The 18369-nt window shown below is 36.0% G+C and overlaps 1 protein-coding gene across 1 annotated transcript in view; it reads left to right on the top strand.

Moving 5' to 3' along the window:
* The first annotated feature begins 3507 nt into the window (after positions 1–3507).
* LOC149776196 (adenylate cyclase type 5-like) overlaps positions 3508–18369 on the top strand; it is a 153172-nt gene continuing 138310 nt past the window's right edge. Inside the window, exons 1-2 of the mRNA XM_089942519.1 lie at positions 3508–3667; positions 5127–6114. Coding sequence (XP_089798645.1) covers positions 5248–6114 — 867 coding nt within the window. The 5' untranslated portion in view covers positions 3508–3667; positions 5127–5247. The remainder of the gene's footprint in view (positions 3668–5126; positions 6115–18369) is intronic.

Here is an 18369-nt window from a genome sequence, read left to right as displayed (position 1 = left end):
TGTGTGTGTGTGTGTGTGTGTGTGTGTGTGTGTGTGTTCGCGGACGTTGTGTAGATCGTATATTTGGTTGTTTTTCTTTTCTTCTTCCTCCCGAGTGTGGATAATATATTTGGGGTTTGTATGCGTTAGCGACGTTGTGTGGATAGTATATTTGGGGTTTGTATGAGCTAGCGACGTTGTGTGGATAGTATATTTGGGATTTTTATGCGTAAGCGACGTTGTGTGGATAGTATATTTGGGGTTTGTATGCGTTTGCGTACGCTTGTATGGATAGTATATTTGGTTTTGTTTTCCCTCCCTTCCGTGTAGATAGTATAATTTGGGTTTGTATGCGTTAGCGACGTTGTGTGGATAGTATATTTGGGGTTTGTATGCGTTAGCGACGTTGTGTGGATAGTATATTTGGGGGTTTTATGCGTTCGCGTACGTTTGTGTGGATAGTATATTTGTGGTTTGTACGTGTTAGCGACGTTGTGTGGATAGTATATTTGGGGTTTGTATGCGTTAGCGACGTTGTGTGGATAGTATATTTGGGGGTTTTATGCGTTCGCGTACGTTTGTGTGGATAGTATATTTGTGGTTTGTACGTGTTAGCGACGTTGTGTGGATAGTATATTTGGGGTTTTTATGCGTTCGCGTACGTTTGTGTGGATAGTATATTTGGGGTTTGTATGCGTTAGCGACGTTGTGTGGATAGTATATTTGGGGTTTGTATGCGTTAGCGACGTTGTGTGGATAGTATATTTGGGGTTTGTATGCGTTAGCGACGTTGTGTGGATAGTATATTTGGGGGTTTTATGCGTTCGCGTACGTTTGTGTGGATAGTATATTTGTGGTTTGTACGTGTTAACGACGTTGTGTGGATAGTATATTTGGGGTTTGTACGCGTTAGCGACGTTGTATGGATAGTATATTTGGGGTTTGTACGCGTTAGTGACGTTGTGTGGATAGTATATTTGGGGTTTGTACGCGTTAGCAACGTTGTGTGGATAGTAAATTTGGGGTTTGTACGCGTTAGTGACGTTGTGTGGATAGTATATTTGCGGTTTGTATGCGTTAGCGACGTTGTGTGGATAGTATATTTGGGGTTTGTACGCGTTAGTGACGTTGTGTGGATAGTATATTTGGGGATTTTATGCGTTAGCGTACGTTTGTATGGATAGTATGTTTTAATTTTGGTTTTATTCTTCGATCTGTGTGTGTGTGTGTGTGTGTTAGTGTAAGAACGTCTGGATAGTATATTTGTTGGTTTTTTCCTATTCCCTGTGGGAATAGTATATTTTGGGTTTGGTTTTTCTTCTTCCCTCTGTGGTGTGTGTGTGTGTGTGTGTGTGTGTGTGTGCATTGGTCTCTGTTTGTCCCTATAAAACTCACTTTATCCCTATCAAATACATTCTACCTACCTACCTACAGTAGCGTGTATTCAGGTCAGCCACTTGCAACACTGTTGACATTTATCCCTAGTGTTCAGTACAGTGACGTCACTGACGCTGGAAATTTTAAGACTATAAATATGGACTTGGGGATTTCCACAGGTTGTAGCTATACATATGTACTACAGGAACGTCACTCAAGCTGAGGCTATAAAAAGATAGTGGGATTTTCCAAAGGAATACCCCACAAGTTGGAGCTATAAATAGATAGTGGGATTTCATATGAATTTCAGCTGATTATAGATACATAGGTATTTATCCACGATCGTCACACAAGTTGCTATTGTAAGTAGTTACTAATTTTATCCATTTTAGTCTAAACCATTGTAACTTAATTTTCGGGGATATGTTTATTTTCTTTTAAATTCTGGGACAATTTCGTCATTTTAGCGTTACTTTTAGTCACATCCATTTTGTCGTTGAGCATTTCCTTGATTATAGCTATTTATAGCATCATTACAATTATGCAAATTTTTGAACACCCCAGCAAAATTTCAGGTCTTGGTAATGCTTTATATATAAATCTCAGGCTTGTACTAGTGTATGTCTGTCTCTGTCTCTGTTGTGTTTGGCCCTCTACCATCATTGTCCCTAGACAGTCCCGCCATATTCAATTCCCCTTGACGCTATACAGACCCACCATGTTCAATTTCCCTTGACGCTAAACAGGCCCACGATCTATTCCCATGTTCAATTCCCTTTGACACTCAACAGGCCCACGATTTATTCCCATGTTAAATTCCCCTTGAGGCTAAACAAGCCCAAAAATATTTCCCATGTTAAATTTCCCTTGAGGCTAAAGTGGCCCAGGTGTTTTCGTAATGTTAAATTTCCCATTGAGGCTAAAGTGGCCCAGGGGTGTTTTTAATGCTAATTCCCACTGAGGCTGAAGTCTCCCCATTCACTACTTGGGACCTTCGTGGACCAATTTGAAATAAAAATAATTTTAATAAATCACTGCAGTGTGTTAAGAAAAATATTTTCACTGTGTTCGATACAATTATGCCTATGATAAAGAGAAATGTATGTGCCATTACTTGGTCAAGTGGTAAATATGGCCATTGGCTAAACATGAGTACCTTTTTAAAATCCCATAACATGCATTTTTTTCATTCATTATTTTGTTTATTATGTGCTTATATGCATTAAATTAGGAAAGATAATTATATTAATATTTATATTTTCCGGTCTTATATATTGAAAACACAGCAGAAAAAAAAAACAACAGCTAACAGCTAACCTTATCGCGCAGGATACCGTAAGAAATCTGTTACTTTAATCTGTTAGACATATTGCTTGCCGATATGTTTGACCGTAAAATGAAAGAAAATTTGCTTGTTCCGACTGAATAAACGTATATGTTTCATCTTAGTGGCTGAAAAACTTAAGTATTTTAACTCGTTGCTTTGCAGCCCGTGAAAGTACTGACTTTTTTTAATTATATTACCACTCGCTGCATTGTAACCGTTATTCATTCAATGTTCAGTACATCTACTCTCAAAACGTAGATATCCTCTGTCACTAATTGCGTTATGAATCGTAACATGACTTTTATTTTCATGTGATAAACTATGATCATCTAATCCTGAGTCCTTCGTACATTTTGTTTATATTTTGTTTTGCGATGGAAGCTTTAGATAAATAAATTATCAAAAATCGGAATTGAAGCATAGCTTAGGCAGCGATGCTGATGAGTTCTATTGATTCAAACAACAAAAACAACAATGCTTATATTTATAACAATGCTATTATGTACATCATATTGCCATATTCTATGTATCGATGGTATCACACCGATTCAATTGATCATCATTAGCAATTTTGTGCTCCTGTGTGATTACTAATCTCCATATTGATACCTTCATTAAGCGAACACAATTAGGCGGTTAACGCTGAACATTCAAGAGTTTTCGAGATAGCAAAGTTACTATGTCATAATTCTATTGATTACATCTCGTGCAAACAATTCCCATCGTAAATTTCCATGGTGACCAGAAGAGCTTTTGACAGACGACACAAGGTGCGCGAAATATCGACCAATCAGAAAGTGATGTCACACTCGCTGCAGATAAGCAGGAAAAGACTATCGGTTGTTGAACAAAACTCATAACAATTAAACAGTTGTGTATTGAACCATTGTCGAGGAATGTATCGTCTGCGTATTAGAGGCAAGAAAAGGCAATTTTATATCCCCAAATCAAAGCTGAACTCAACAAGGAGGGAGATTCAAAACGGTAAGGTGTGTCAGTGGATCATCATGTAGTTGAAGGTTATCTTGTAAACGTGGTCAAAATCATTCCATGATAACACAATTGTAAATATATGTACGTACAATGCATATTTACATCTTGCATTTTTACGCTGGCTTAACGATGTTGTAGTAACTATTACAGATGTATGGTTTTTTCTCGCGCCATGTATTTTTGTTTGGGAGGGGCGGGGTCGCCTTAAGCCGGCTATTAACGCCACACTTTTTGTGTGTAACAATTGGATATTTTTTCACCCTCGAACAAAAAAATAAATTAAAAAAAATCAGCAGCAAAAGTCTAAATTTTGAAGGGGAATCTAAAAATTCACACAGGATAAAAGAAGATTTATGTCAAGAATTAAGATAAAAGTGCATTTAATCCCTTCTGAATGTTCTATGAAAAGTTGTTATGAACCGATCAGTAAGAAAGATTTTTACAATTCTTAGAAACTTTCAAGATATTTAGTGAAATTGGGACCTGGCAGAATACTGTAGATTTAGTGTTGAAAGCCAAACATACTTTCGTTTGTAGTTACCAATGAACTCATTGAACTGTGTTAATTATCTGTTGTATTCTCTGATTTGATGTAATGATACTAAATATCAACAATTTAAGGAGTCTTTTTTAAAATTATTTTGATTTATTTACAAATTTTTGTCCACATCTTGCATATCTTTGGCTATTCATTCATTGAGCACCATCATATTCACCTAAGTCAGTGGTTCCCATCTTTTTATTGCTGTGACCCTAAACTGGTGACCAACAAAACTTCCTGACCCAAATGCTCATGATATATGATTTCTTCTGATGACCCTACTGAGGACCCCTCCCTCTTTGTAACCCTGATTTAGGTTGGTACCTGTGGTTGGGAACTGCTGTCTGAAGTGACCATGGAAACCTCATCCTCCAAGTACTTGCTGTTTGTGTTGCACAGATGTAAAGTCCTTTATCTTTGGTTGTATAGTGCCACACATGTATATCAGTTTGGAAAGAATGAAAGAAAGTTTTGAAATAACTGTAACAACAAAGTAGCACTGATTACAGTAATGGTGGTGGTGGTAGTTTCAAGGTAATACATGTTCTTACATAGTTATATGAAACATGGGGTGGACTTGTAATGCATAGAAAATAGCACCATTGTCAAAACACATTATGATGATGTATATGTTTGTTTTGAGACTTTACTCATTGAAAGTTATTTATTTCACACCTGCTTGGTGAGATACTATAGGCAGTTCATTTACAAATACTGCTTTCATATGAAAACTTCCTTCTCATTAAAAATTCCCATCCCGAAATGAAAATATGGAGAAATCAGTGCTTTAATAACTAGGTAACTATTGGACAAATTTACTTGACACCTTTTTATTCGATGTTTTGATTATTTTTTTTATTGTCATTCTTAAGAATAGTTGTTGACAAATATTATCCTTTTAATTTTTAGATAACACTTGGAAAACAAGCAGAAGCATGACAGATGAGATTGTATAATAATTCTTTAATGAACACAATGACATTTTGGGACACATAAAGTGGCGTCCATCTCCAAATCATAAAGGAAGGCAATGGGAGACAAGTATAAGAAGAAGAAAACACCGATATTTGCCAATGGCATCCAGCTGGAGGAGATCAATGGTGATGCTGGCAAGATGGTAAATGGGTTGGAGAAAATAGATTCTATTTCTGTTGGACAGGATAGCGTTGGAAAAAAGAGCACCAATATCTTTGCATTAAAAAGTGGTAAGGTCACTCCAGCTGATTCTGATTCGCGGCCAGGCACCTCAAACACTCAGACAAGGAAATCTGCATGGGAGCGTGCTCAGGAAAAGTATGAGGCAGAATCTCAGCGGCCAAAAAGCCAGGTCACAACCAGAAAACTAACAGATGATTTAATTCCGCTTGGCAGTGGAGGCATTTGCAGTATAGATGATTGCAAAGAAATTGTTCGAAGTAAAAGGTTTAAAGACACAAAACTTGAAAATTTGTACCAGAGATATTTCTTCAAATTGGATCAGTACAACCTGACAATATTAATGGGACTTTTCTGCGTAATATGTGTAATGCTTATAATATTTTATTATATTGGTGGTGCGACTCTTCCAGCCAGAGGGGTTACCCTCGGTGTTGTGATAACTGTCTTTGTCGTCCTAGAGGTTGTGTGCAATAGAACATTGTTTAATCAAAGCCAGTTAATTTTATTATGCTACATTATAATTGTTTTGTTATGTGGAATTGTTATTTTAATAACAATAGACTGTGATCCACACTCTGCCACAGATGGAGTCTGGTGCACAATTTGTTTTATCTACATGTCCTATACCCTTTTACCTGTTCGGATGCGAGTAGCTGTATTTAGTGCCATGACCTTATCTGTGATACATGTTGTCATCACAATTGGACGCAATCACATGGACTCCTTTGTCTGGAAACAGGTAAATATAAACAGTATCATTTTTTTCCCCTCTACATTATCTGATAGCAGAGACATAAGTATGACTTTAATACAGAGACAGCGGCAGAATCATCTTTGCTGGCAATATTAGAATTTAAAAAAGATATTGAAAATCATATATACATGTATACTATAGATAACAGCTTGATTTGTAAACAAGGCTGATTATCTGCCAGCTTATTTTTATGCCTAGTTTTTGGAAGAATATAGCCGCATTGTGAAAATCTGTCAGTCAGTGTGTACACAAAGCATCATTTTCCATGTATTTTTATCCCAGTGCTTTAGTAAAGGATGTTTTGATACTGTCCATTCATCCATTACCACATCTAAGCCTCTTGGTGGAAATTAACAAATCTCATGGGTCTCTTGGGTGAAAGATCTTATATACAAAAATATCAGCTATAGTGAGGTGCAAATATTTCCTGATCAGGAAGATAAAGAACTCTAAATGAATAAAACAGAATCAATTGGGTATTTTATTTCCAGGTTTGGAAGTAATTACACTATATGAAATCAATTGGGTATTTTACTTCCAGGTTTGGAAGTAATTACACTATTTGAAATCAATTGGGTATTTTACTTCCAGGTTTGGAAGTAATTACACTATTTGAAATCAATTGGGTATTTTACTTCCAGGTTTGGAAGTAATTACACTATTTGAAATCAATTGGGTATTTTATTTCCAGGTTTGGAAGTAATTACACTATTTGAAATCAATTGGGTATTTTATTTCCAGGTTTGGAAGTAATTACACTATTTGAAATCAATTGGGTATTTTATTTCCAGGTTTGGAAGTAATTACACTATTTGAAATCAATTGGGTATTTTATTTCCAGGTTTGGAAGTAATTACACTATTTGAAATCAACTGGGTATTTTACTTCCAGGTTTGGAAGTAATTACACTATTTGAAATCAGTTGGAGTATTTTGTTAACTCTGCAGGAACACAAAATTAAAATGCTGCAGGGCACAAACTTAAAACACTGCAGGAACTACTAGCTGGAACACAAACTTAAAACACTGCAGGACACAAACTTAAAACACTACAGGAACTACTACATGTAGCAGGAACATAAACTTAAAACACTGCAGGACACAAACTTAAAACACTGTAGGACACAAACTAAAAATCTTAACCATTACAATGTTATTCATGCCTTTTAGAATATATCAATTGGTTTATTAACCAAAAAAATTCAAGGCACATTTTGAACATATGGTTCTGCTTGAGTAAGTGTTCTTGCAATTATCAAGCACTATCATTTTGAATTTGAATGGCTAATCTGATAGCATTGAGTTCTTCATTTTGAGTTAAGAGCCTTGTCCAAAGACAAATCACATCTGACTGTAGCGGGTCTGGGCCTATTCAGTAGCAGCATTTGAACCTGCACTCAATTGACTGCAAAGTCTGCCATGCTGTTACTGTAGCTCCTACCTCCTTTGGCCAGAGTTTGATGAACACATTAACCCCTGGAGGTTTTTGTCATTTTCGCCTGAAATTCGAGTAGGAAACACATTTTGAAAGCTATTTCTGAATACATATTAAAACGCCAACTTCCATGTGATCTTCCAATAACATAATGCCTAGCTGTGTTAGAAACATCGTTTTTCATTGGCTATTTGGCTTGCGCATGAGCAGAAGGGTTAATAATGGAGTTCTTTTTTATTGTGCTTAACAGACCTATTATTTTCGTATTGATACCACTCTTTATTCCAAATACCCATCTTATTCTACTTTTTGCAAAGGTTCATCTGTCTGTTTGCAGTTCATACCAGTCTGCCTTAGATCTGAGACTGAAAGGTCTAAAATCCGGACACAAAATCAGATTCTGACCACAGGCGAATTTTAGGTGGAAAAAAAATTGGGTCCAAAAAAATGATGTTTTTCCCTCTGTATTTTGTAGTGCAACTACAAATTCCAGATTATTTGTTATCATTGTGGAGCTACATCTGTGTACATTTCTATAATACCACCAACTTTAGTGTATCGTACATGACCTTGATGTTACATAGCTCGGCAGTAGGCTGCTACCTCCTGCCATGTAAACTCGTCACCAGGGATTGATGTGTTAAAGAGGGGGAATCTTCTCAAAGACAGATTTTTAATTTCATAAATCAGGGCCTGTATTTGTATAAGAACAAGATCTATGAATAGACCCCTTATAGTATGCTTGAATTGTTATGTATAAATAATTGGCATTGTTTTTTTAGTTTTTTAAATTTGTTATTTGCTATGGGTTATGTAAAATTGTATTTTGTAGTTGACTTTACCAAAATCAAGTTTATTTTCTACCTGACTAGAAACATTGATTTTGGTTTTGTAAAAAATATGTTTATCGCAATCTGTGTCCAGAACATTTGAAATTCCCCATGAAATGCTGTATTATAATCTAGTAACAGACCTTGTCTAATTATAGCTGGGATTATTCTGGAAATGAACTTTTGTCATACATCCTGGTTCTTCTTTTGCGTCTTAGTTGTTTATATAATCATATTTATTTAAAAATTATTTTTTCGTACTATAAGATCTTGAGGCTGAATCAATTGTTTTGTTCCGTGTTTGATTTGGGCAGAAATTATGTAAATGATTCTTCTTTAGAAACACAAAGTGGACTATAATATTCTTTGAAAGAGACATTAACTGGGAATTATTGTGAACTCGAACAAAGAAACCTTGGATTATATGACAGTGATTCAACAAAAGACTGTTGGCACATCATTACAATTCAGTTTGCTGGTACATTAGTACATTAGAGACTACCAGCCAGTACAGGCATATTGACACTTTCAGCATTGGAAATTATTTGGAAGACCACTTAAGTTTATTCAGAACTGTTTTTATTAGGACTTTTGTTAGAAATTCTAGGATTATTTGGAATGTAGTTTGAAATACCATAAGTTATTTTTACATTTTCACTTTTTATTCTAGGGAAATAAATTGAATTTTACAATACTTGTTGGTTTTCACTTATTTGTATTACTTATTTCAAGACCATAGAGTTGTGGTAGAATATATATGTCTGACATGCAGGAGACAGCATTGGTTTTTCTACAACACAAACTACAGGTCTTTGGACAAAATGATTAAAATTAATTAGTTTTGCATGATTTTGATGCAGGAAAAAAACGTAGTTGTAGTACAGCTATATGACATTGTCATAAGGCATAATTGCTGCCACTGTACTAATAAAGAAGATAAACACCTGTAAATTTTATCTTCATTTGTTTGGCTATTTATCAGGCATTTATATTCAAGCAATCAGTATAAAGGGATTTATTCATAGATGCTGTTACTAGACACATACTGGCCTTCATTTACAAACTTGAAAATCTCTCCCCTTGAGAAAATTCTCTCTTCTTCAATCCCATTCTTAAGAAATCTCATCACATCAATGACTGTTTTGGTGTCAATGAATATCATCTTACACAGAAAGACAGAATTAAAGCTATCTGTTGTCTTTGAGCATGTGACCTTCATTGGAGTCTCTTATCAACACGTCATTATTATCTTCTTCAGCTTACATACAATCATGGCTATACATGATATTTTTCCATTAGTGACATTATCCTTATTTACCTCCTGTTAGGAGGGTGCGGTGTAACAGGTGTATCTGCATATTATCGTATGGATATCACTGGTGTGTATTCTCCAGGACATTTTAAGTGAAAATGATTTTGCAGTATTTCAATAAAGAGTAAAACTGGTACAACTAAAATTTCTGATTTAGCCTTAATTTATTTTGTTTGAAGATTTGGTCTCTTAAAGTGGTGTTCTAAAATGCGAAAAATATTTATGAAAGATGTGACCATTGAGAAACTGGTGGAAATACCGTACGTTGCATTTCAACCCGACAGATGTGGACCTGAACTCTTGTATGAGCAGGTGCAGTGTAAAAGGGAAGCATTTTTGACTGAAATTCTCCAAGATTTAAAATCAATCTATATTTTGTAACCTTTCCATTTCTTTGCAACATAATGTGGTGGTCAAGTTTTCTGTGGGATGATCAGCATAACAATGTTCATCAACACCATATTATCATAACTGCCATCTTGGCCAGAGTAGAAGTGAAAGTTAAACAGTATCCTATGATCTTATACACGTAGTTCAGATTCTCCCATATGTAATGTGGTGTCCATGTAATTGTTCCCTTAGAGAGATTTAAAATAAATTAAACTTCTATGATACTTTGATTTTTTCCTCACTCTTTGATCTTATTTTTTGCTTTCTACAGATTTTCTTCAGTATTTCGCAAAACACTGTTTTTTATCGCAGTACATAAATTATGGCAATAAGTAACCTAGTCTTGTAGCTTCTCAAGATCCAGTGGGTGAAAGGGTCACAAATGCTTTTAATTTTAATTATGTTTTCTTTTTAAAATTGGGCTAGTTACATAAAGTTTACATGATCATAAAAGTATCTTTGGTTACCTAGACTTATTGGAGAAGGGAGTTTCTTCCCCTGTATATTATTGGTAGTGCTCATAAATTCCACTTGTCTACTCATATTTGCCAGTGGTGGCTGAGGAAAGCCAACATTATTTCAAAATGCTCCTTTAATTGGAGGATAGGCATTTTCAGCTGATTGAGTATAATATACAGTAGTATGATGAATACAATTGATACAGGACAAGTAAAACGTCTGGAGTCACTTGGCATGCAGGACAGGTAAAAGCTTTTGAGTCCCTTGATCTGCAGGACAAGTAGCCCTGATTAGGTTTCTAATAGGTTAGCTGCTTTAACCTTTTGGCAGTAAAATAATATGGATAACAATGCCGCTATATTCATTTTCATTGCTTGTCCAGGTTTTCGTTGTGACATGCGATTTACATGTCCTACATAGTTCTTTAATTTCTGCTTAGATTGCAAATACCATATATACTCACTTATAAGTTAAGTCTAACTGCAAATTTCACAGACCCACATCTGCCAGGAGTAATTGGTTAGAACAATCAGTATTAAGACTCAGATCTGCTGTCATGTTATGTGATGACAGACCTGTGTCTGTGTTGTTTGCAGCTCGTCTGACTTTTAAGCAAGTGTATAAGTCAGATGTTCTATAGATTTTTCATTAGTGAGGAACAGTTAAGTTAATCAATACATAAGGTAGAAGTGATTGTTTTGTCTGACAAGTGGTACAGCTTAGAGTTGGCATAAAGGTGGGTGAAGTTTGATAGATAGTAGACTTTTTGTGCTTCCATCAATTATCATGCTAGTTTGCTTTACATGTTGTTGATTTGTATTAGTAACCATATTACAGTTCCTGAGCTTATGAATTTATGCCAAGAATCAGTAAAATACAATCAAGGCTTGAATTGAACACTTATATACTGCAAAAGAGGGGGAATTTTTTGTATGCCTTTTAGTAACAAGAGATGCATAATTTCAGAGACATAAAATGAAGATTTTTTTTGGCATTGATTCCTTTTTCAGGACATCATCTGTTCATTGGTGTTCATTAGTGTGACCATTACCTGCTGATAATGTACAGCGGACAAGAACAACCATTGTTTTCAAGGTGCAGCAGTCATTTTTTTGCACTCCCACAAATTTCATTCACCAAATTAATATGGAAAAACTATAAGAAAAAAACAATGACAAATAATGAAAAGTATCATACTGAGTTGGTTGATTTGTTTGGATGTTGTATTTTTGGTTTTCTTTAAACAAAAAGTGACTGTTTAGTTCCCAGGCACTATATTATATATATTTTTTTTACAAACGTTATATTTTTTTTGAATATTGCAGATATAATTATATTTATTGTATAACCATTTAATCACATGTTTGACAGTGACACATATGTGAGTGTGATAGCCAAATGTTAAATTTATTCTGGCCAAATCAAACTTTTGGTAAACTTCCTGATTTTAAAAAAAGTTATCTTCTTTTGTTATTTACAAGCTTATTGTATTACATGCACGTATTCATATGTAAGACCGTTGTTGTTGTTGTAGTAGGGTTTAACGCCATTTCTCAGCACACGGTAGGCTCTACATGGCGGCCAATATTAATGGTGGAGGAAGAACCCGGTAAAGCCCTGGAGAGAACCACCGACCCACGAGAAGCTACTGGCAAGCTTTCTCACATACCCACATTAGCTGAATCCGAGACTCGAACCTACGCAGACAGAGGTGAGATGGCAGTGATCCGTAATGGAGAGCGCTTTAGACCACTCGGACACTCGCCCCCCCCCCCCCCCATGTAAGACAGCGAATCATCCTAAGGTTTTTAGGAGAGCACTTGTTCTGCTTGAAATTTACCTCTAAATATTTTCTTGTTGAGCACGTGTATTTTATCTTTACTGGTCCTTTCTGTTATATACTATCGTGTTATATTGATATAAATCGGGGCAAGATTTTTGTACCTATAGAGAGATGCAATTTTGTTACAAATATGCGCCAGGTTCCGCCCTAGAATATTAAATTGTTTGTCCTGATATAATTGTGGTATACAGTGGTAAGTATCAAGATATGTTCAGAAATACCGCGGTTCAAAATTGTACATGGTATTTAGCTCTAGGAACACTCCTAGGTAATGGATGCGTCATCTTGACGATAGTACTTATTCATGGCCTGCCTCCTGTCTTGGACAGAGTGGATAGGATGGATATCCACTAACGCTAGTGGATGTCCATGCAATCTAGAGGAGCGCCATCGCAGGTATGTTTGCTGCGTGCAGTGGGTTTTACGGCTGCCTTCTAAAGTGTATTGCATTCACTCTCCGAGACGACACGGTAAAGAAACAGACGGGAGATACCCCTACGTGCCAATTCTGTCCACAGCAGATGTCAATTTCATCCCAGTAACCGTATATAGTGTATAAAAGTTGCATTTCTTTAGCCATTTTTTTAGCAGTGACCTATCAAAGCATACGCACATACGAACGTGCATAATGTAGACAAAAGTACAATGTTTTAAATTTCTTAGATATCCTCCATCCCCGTACAATGATAATGCATTCATCAAATTATTTAGTTGCAACGTACATACTGATGATCGACTACATGTACACGTTCAATCTTAGCAGATCACGTTTAGAGACGTACGTTCTTTTCTTCATGATGCCGTAACTTCGCCGTTCTTTCTCAAAAATGATAGTACTTGTTGCACTGGTTAAATTTGTCAGCAATATACCAAAAAAAGAGAGATTACATTACTAACGTCAGATTATTTTAAACGCACTTGTTTTTGACCAGGCACATGGAGATAATGTCATGTTTGCCGTAATTCGTTCTGAAGTTTATTCGTTGAGAAAGCATGGCGTTGTACACTAAAATGGTAAAAACCGTTATGAACGCTGTAGCTTTATCCTTAAACGTAGCAAATATGATTGTTTATTAGAGAGTATGACATTGTTTATTAGAGAGTATGACAGTTTCTTCAGTGCGATTAATTGTTTATACTCCATTGACATCTACTCTTTATAAAATAACACCATCCCCACAAAAATTCTTGTTATTAAAAAATGATGTTCATGATAATGTTTACCTTTTGATCATTTTCCTCGTGAAGCCGTCACGAGACACTTATTTTTTTTGGGGGGGGGGGGAATTACCGCCATAATATTATGTTTGTATTTTAATTCCATACATGTATTTTTCTATTAGTATATGCCGCATATGCTGCTTGGTAATGTTCTGTTTTGGAATATCTATTTAAGATGTACGTTCTATATGCACTTTACATCTGCCAAAATTATTACAAAATTTATTATTAAGTGGGTTATCACAATACTGCCATTTTTTTTTCTTTCTGATTCTGTGAGTAATTTTACATGTATATTGTATTATACGCGTTAACAGTTGTAACTGGGTCTTTTCAAGTTCTAAATGTTCCCATTGCAATTGGCGTATTTTATTTTATAACACACTGTTAGGTAAAACATTCACTTTCAGAAAGCTACATTGCAGCACAATGGAATTTATAAATTAGCATGACGCAATAAGCAATGCTTAAATATTCCATCATCGTAACAGAGGACACAGTGATAACGGAGTGTAAATAGTGACCGCGGGTCAGTTGTATTACATGTTAAAATCACGGAGGACTGAACCATGGATCTAACCTGCCGTGACTCGAAGGCAACGATCTGTTTGATGAGTAATGCGACAATATAAATGTTTCTTACCCCAGACTATTATTATTATTATTATTATTATTATATGAATGCCCCTTTTACAGGTGAATAGATGTGTGAAAAAAAAATTCACCGTCACCTTGCAATAGTAGTTCCAGCATGATCTCCGGTTTTTATTCAAAACGTTTGGGAACTCCACTGGTCATAGACAAAAAGAGCTTATGGGTTGGTCTCCTTTCCATCGTCCGTCCGTCCGTCCGTCCGTTAGCACATTTTTGTGATCGCTTCTCCACTTAAGCTACTCAGTGTATTGCAACGAAGGTTTGTACACATATTCACATCATAGTCTAGTTGGTCATCCAATATGGCCGTCATATTGGCCATCTTGAAAATCTTTCGCTAAAGACGTCTTGTGATGCATTGTTGGTCCTGAATTAAATGGTACTGATATGAAGTCAATATGGCCGCCACAATCGTGTGATCACTACCAATCCTAAACGGCAAATGAGTTGGATACTGTTTTAATCAGAAGATTCTTTTGATGTATAGTTCTAATCTGATGACTAGTCCGGTTGCCAATGGTCATCTTGAAAATATTATTATCGATACTTCTCCTGAACGAAATATAATTTGTGATGAAGCGTGTGTGAGAGGATAACAATACTAAGGAGGAAAGTAAGAATTTGAGCATAACGAATAACACTGAAAACGATTTGCTGATGCAGGCCACATAAGTGACAATTGTATTGAAAATAATAATATGTACATATGATCTAACATGCATAAGGTTATTTACAAAATTACTTTAACATAGTATGTGATAAACTACATAGTTTAAATTCAGACCTGAATGTAAATTTGTAACCATCAACCAAAAAATAATCCATTTGGGAGCTGAGACCGCCATAATGTACATGTAACCGAAAGAACCATGATATTTCTTTTTCTTTAATAAAAAATATATTTAAAAAAATTTGTTTCCAAATGTATACACATAACAAAGGATACAAAGACATGAAAGATATGACACTTGAATAATGTGTGTCGTACCGGTGTGAACACCATCATCATACAATGTTACTGCTGAGAAATTCATATGATGCTAAAACAAGTTATGTTCAAATGATATAACATGCCTACAATTATTTACAAAATAACTACAACATAGGAAGCTATACCCCAAGGCGGTTGGTGGGGTGGTGTTGGAAAATGTAAAAATTATGCTCTTTAAATATACTGCCCGTATCTCCAAAAATTCTTTGCAAGTGACGCTAAGGATGCTGACCCATATATTCGTACACCTTAACTATCTTCCATTGGCTGAACGAGTCATGTGACCACATTCCTGGGTTTGTATGGCCCCCAATGGTCAATATTGCTTTGTTTCCAATGCATAACAAGACCCATTCACCCCTCATCACAAATATTCTTGCACTAGCGCAAATAGTTATTGCCATGGGATTTTTCACCAGAAGACATTTTTGATGTCTAATTAGTCATACATGAGAATGGTGCTGGGCACCATAGTAGCCATTTTGAAAAAACTGTCACTAATCTTTCTAAATGAAAAGAAATAATGCTATGGGGTTTTCCAGAGAAAACTTCCTATGATGTATAGTTGGGCCGAAATGAAAATTATGCTAACATGATTGCCAATATGGCTTCCAGAACGGCCATCTTGAAAAATAGTACTGCTCTTCCTGAATACTAACATGAGACTTTCACTGAATCATCTTTTGTGATGTGCCATCTTAGAAGTCTTGTTATTGCTACTGCTCCAGAACGGAAAGTCATATTGATACGGTATTTTCACCAGAAGACTGCTTGAAAATGCTGTTATTGCTACATCTCCTGAACGAATGTAATATTGCCATGGGATTTTTCACCAGAATTCTTATGATGTCTGGATCAAAAGAAATATTGCCATTGCGTTTTCACCAGAATATTTGCTGTGAGATATAGTTGCTTCTTAAAAAAATGGCGTAGATCTGCTGCCCAATATTGCCACATCAGCGACCATCTTATATTATCACCACTGTTCTTGAATGGATGGTCGTATAGACATGGATTGTTTTTACAACATAACTTCGTATGATGTCTTGTTGGTCCTAATGGAGAATTGTAACCGAGTGGGTTTTTGGAAGAAATGAACAAGCCAAACACAATGTAAGAAAGATGGAAATTTATGAATGAGTTAATAATGATAAATATATGATGTAAAAATACGATTGAAAATAAACAAAACAAATATTGAATAAAATGAAGTGCAGATCCAAGAACCCTCATGGGCTGCACTTACCCCTTAAACAGTATGTTGTTCAACAATAACAAAATTATAAAGATTCAAAAATAGTCTTTGAAACAACTTAAGATTCAAAATAATCTTTGACACACCTAAAGATTCAAAATAATCTTTGACACACCTAAAGATTCAAAATAATCTTTGACACACCTAAAGATTCACAATAATCTTTGACACAACTAAAGATTCAAAATAATCTTATCACGACTAAGATTCACAATAATGTTATCACAACAGACAGCGTTGTTCTGGAAGCTCCAGATGACTCCAAGAAACTTTAGACTGCTTCGTACAGCTTCGGACCGCTCTAGTTATATTCACAATAACATTTCATATACATTCACGGCTACAGACACGGTCAGCTACCATAATAGACAGCTACTATAACAGTCAGCTACGAACACAGTCAGAATCATCTTCCAATACAGAAACAGCTTCCAACACAGACACAGCTACTGCCAACACAGACACAGCTGCCAACACAGACACACAGACGCAGCTACAGATTCACATACGCAGACGCACAGACGCAGACGCAGCCCTATGGCTGGAGAATAAAGGAGAGTGTATACTCCTTGACGTGATCCAAAAATGACTAGTCATTCCGACTCCACTTCTGGTTCTCGGCATACCGCTCAAAGATAACTATCCATGTTATCTTTCTCATCGTCAAAGGGGGGTAGTTTGGGACCCTTTAATATACTAGAGGCAGAATCGTGTTCTCCTTTTCTAGCTGTTGCTAACTCTATCTTACGTTCATGATCTCGTTGCCTTAATCTTTCTTCTACCTCCAACGCTTCTAACCTTGCTTGTTTTTCTAACTCTATCTTCTCCCTCTCAGCTCCCCTTTCCCATTCTATCCTTTCTTTTTCGGCCTGTTTTTCTAGTTCTATCTTTTCCCTTTCGAACTGTTTTTCTAATTCTGCTCGCCTTTCCCCTGTTTCCCTTTTTTCCCTTTCAAGTTGTTTGGTCATTTCCATCTCCTTTACCCTTTCATCCCTCTCCCGGGATTGTTCTTCCCTTTCTAATTCCCTCGCCCTAACCCTTTCATCCCTCTCCGGGCTTGTTCTTCCCTTTCTAATTCCCTCGCCCTAACCCTTTCATCCCTCTCCCTGGCTTGTTCTTCCTTAATAAATTCCCTTAAACTTTCACCCTCATACCCAAGTTCTTTACCTAAGGCGACCAAGTCCTTAAGTGATGACATGATTAATAGTAACAAAAATTTAATTTAACAAAAGAAACTATTCCTAATGAAGGCAACTCAAAACAAAAATGAATAAGTATTTATACTAGACCCACAGACCTAGAACTACTAAACAAAATGAACACCTACTTGATTGTCTTCTCAAGAAGGTCACACACGAGTATAAACGATCAGAGTTTACTTTCACAACTTCTGTGATGACGGTTCACTTAATCCAAATATCCCACTTCTGACACCATTGTCGCAGAATTGTAACCGAGTGGTCGTATAGACATGGATTGTTTTTACAACATAACTTAGTATGATGTCTTGTTGGTCCTAATGGAGCCATTCAGACACTTGGTGTGCCTGCCACAGTGACCAACTTAAATAGTATTACTTTTTCTTCTGAGTGGAATGGGCATATCAGCATAGGATTTTCACTAAAAGGAATGAAGATGGGGCCAGTGCAACTTCATGTATGACTCATAATTGCCGTCTTGAAAAGCACGTTCAGACTATGTGTCCCTGATGGCTGTTCATAACGGAAATGGTGCTAATTTGATCGCTAGTCACTCTGTGCCATAATCTCTAAATAAGTGACTCTGCTATTTGGCAAATAACTATTCAATTTTGGATATTATTCCTACGCTAACCAACTCTCTATGTTAAGG

The sequence above is a fragment of the Sinohyriopsis cumingii genome, chromosome 18 (assembly GCF_028554795.1).
Source record: "Sinohyriopsis cumingii isolate HCF-2022 chromosome 18, ASM2855479v2, whole genome shotgun sequence".
NCBI lineage: Eukaryota > Metazoa > Mollusca > Bivalvia > Unionida > Unionidae > Sinohyriopsis > Sinohyriopsis cumingii.
The sequence above is the reverse complement of the archived record's forward strand: the minus strand, read 5'-3'. Positions and strand labels throughout refer to the sequence as shown.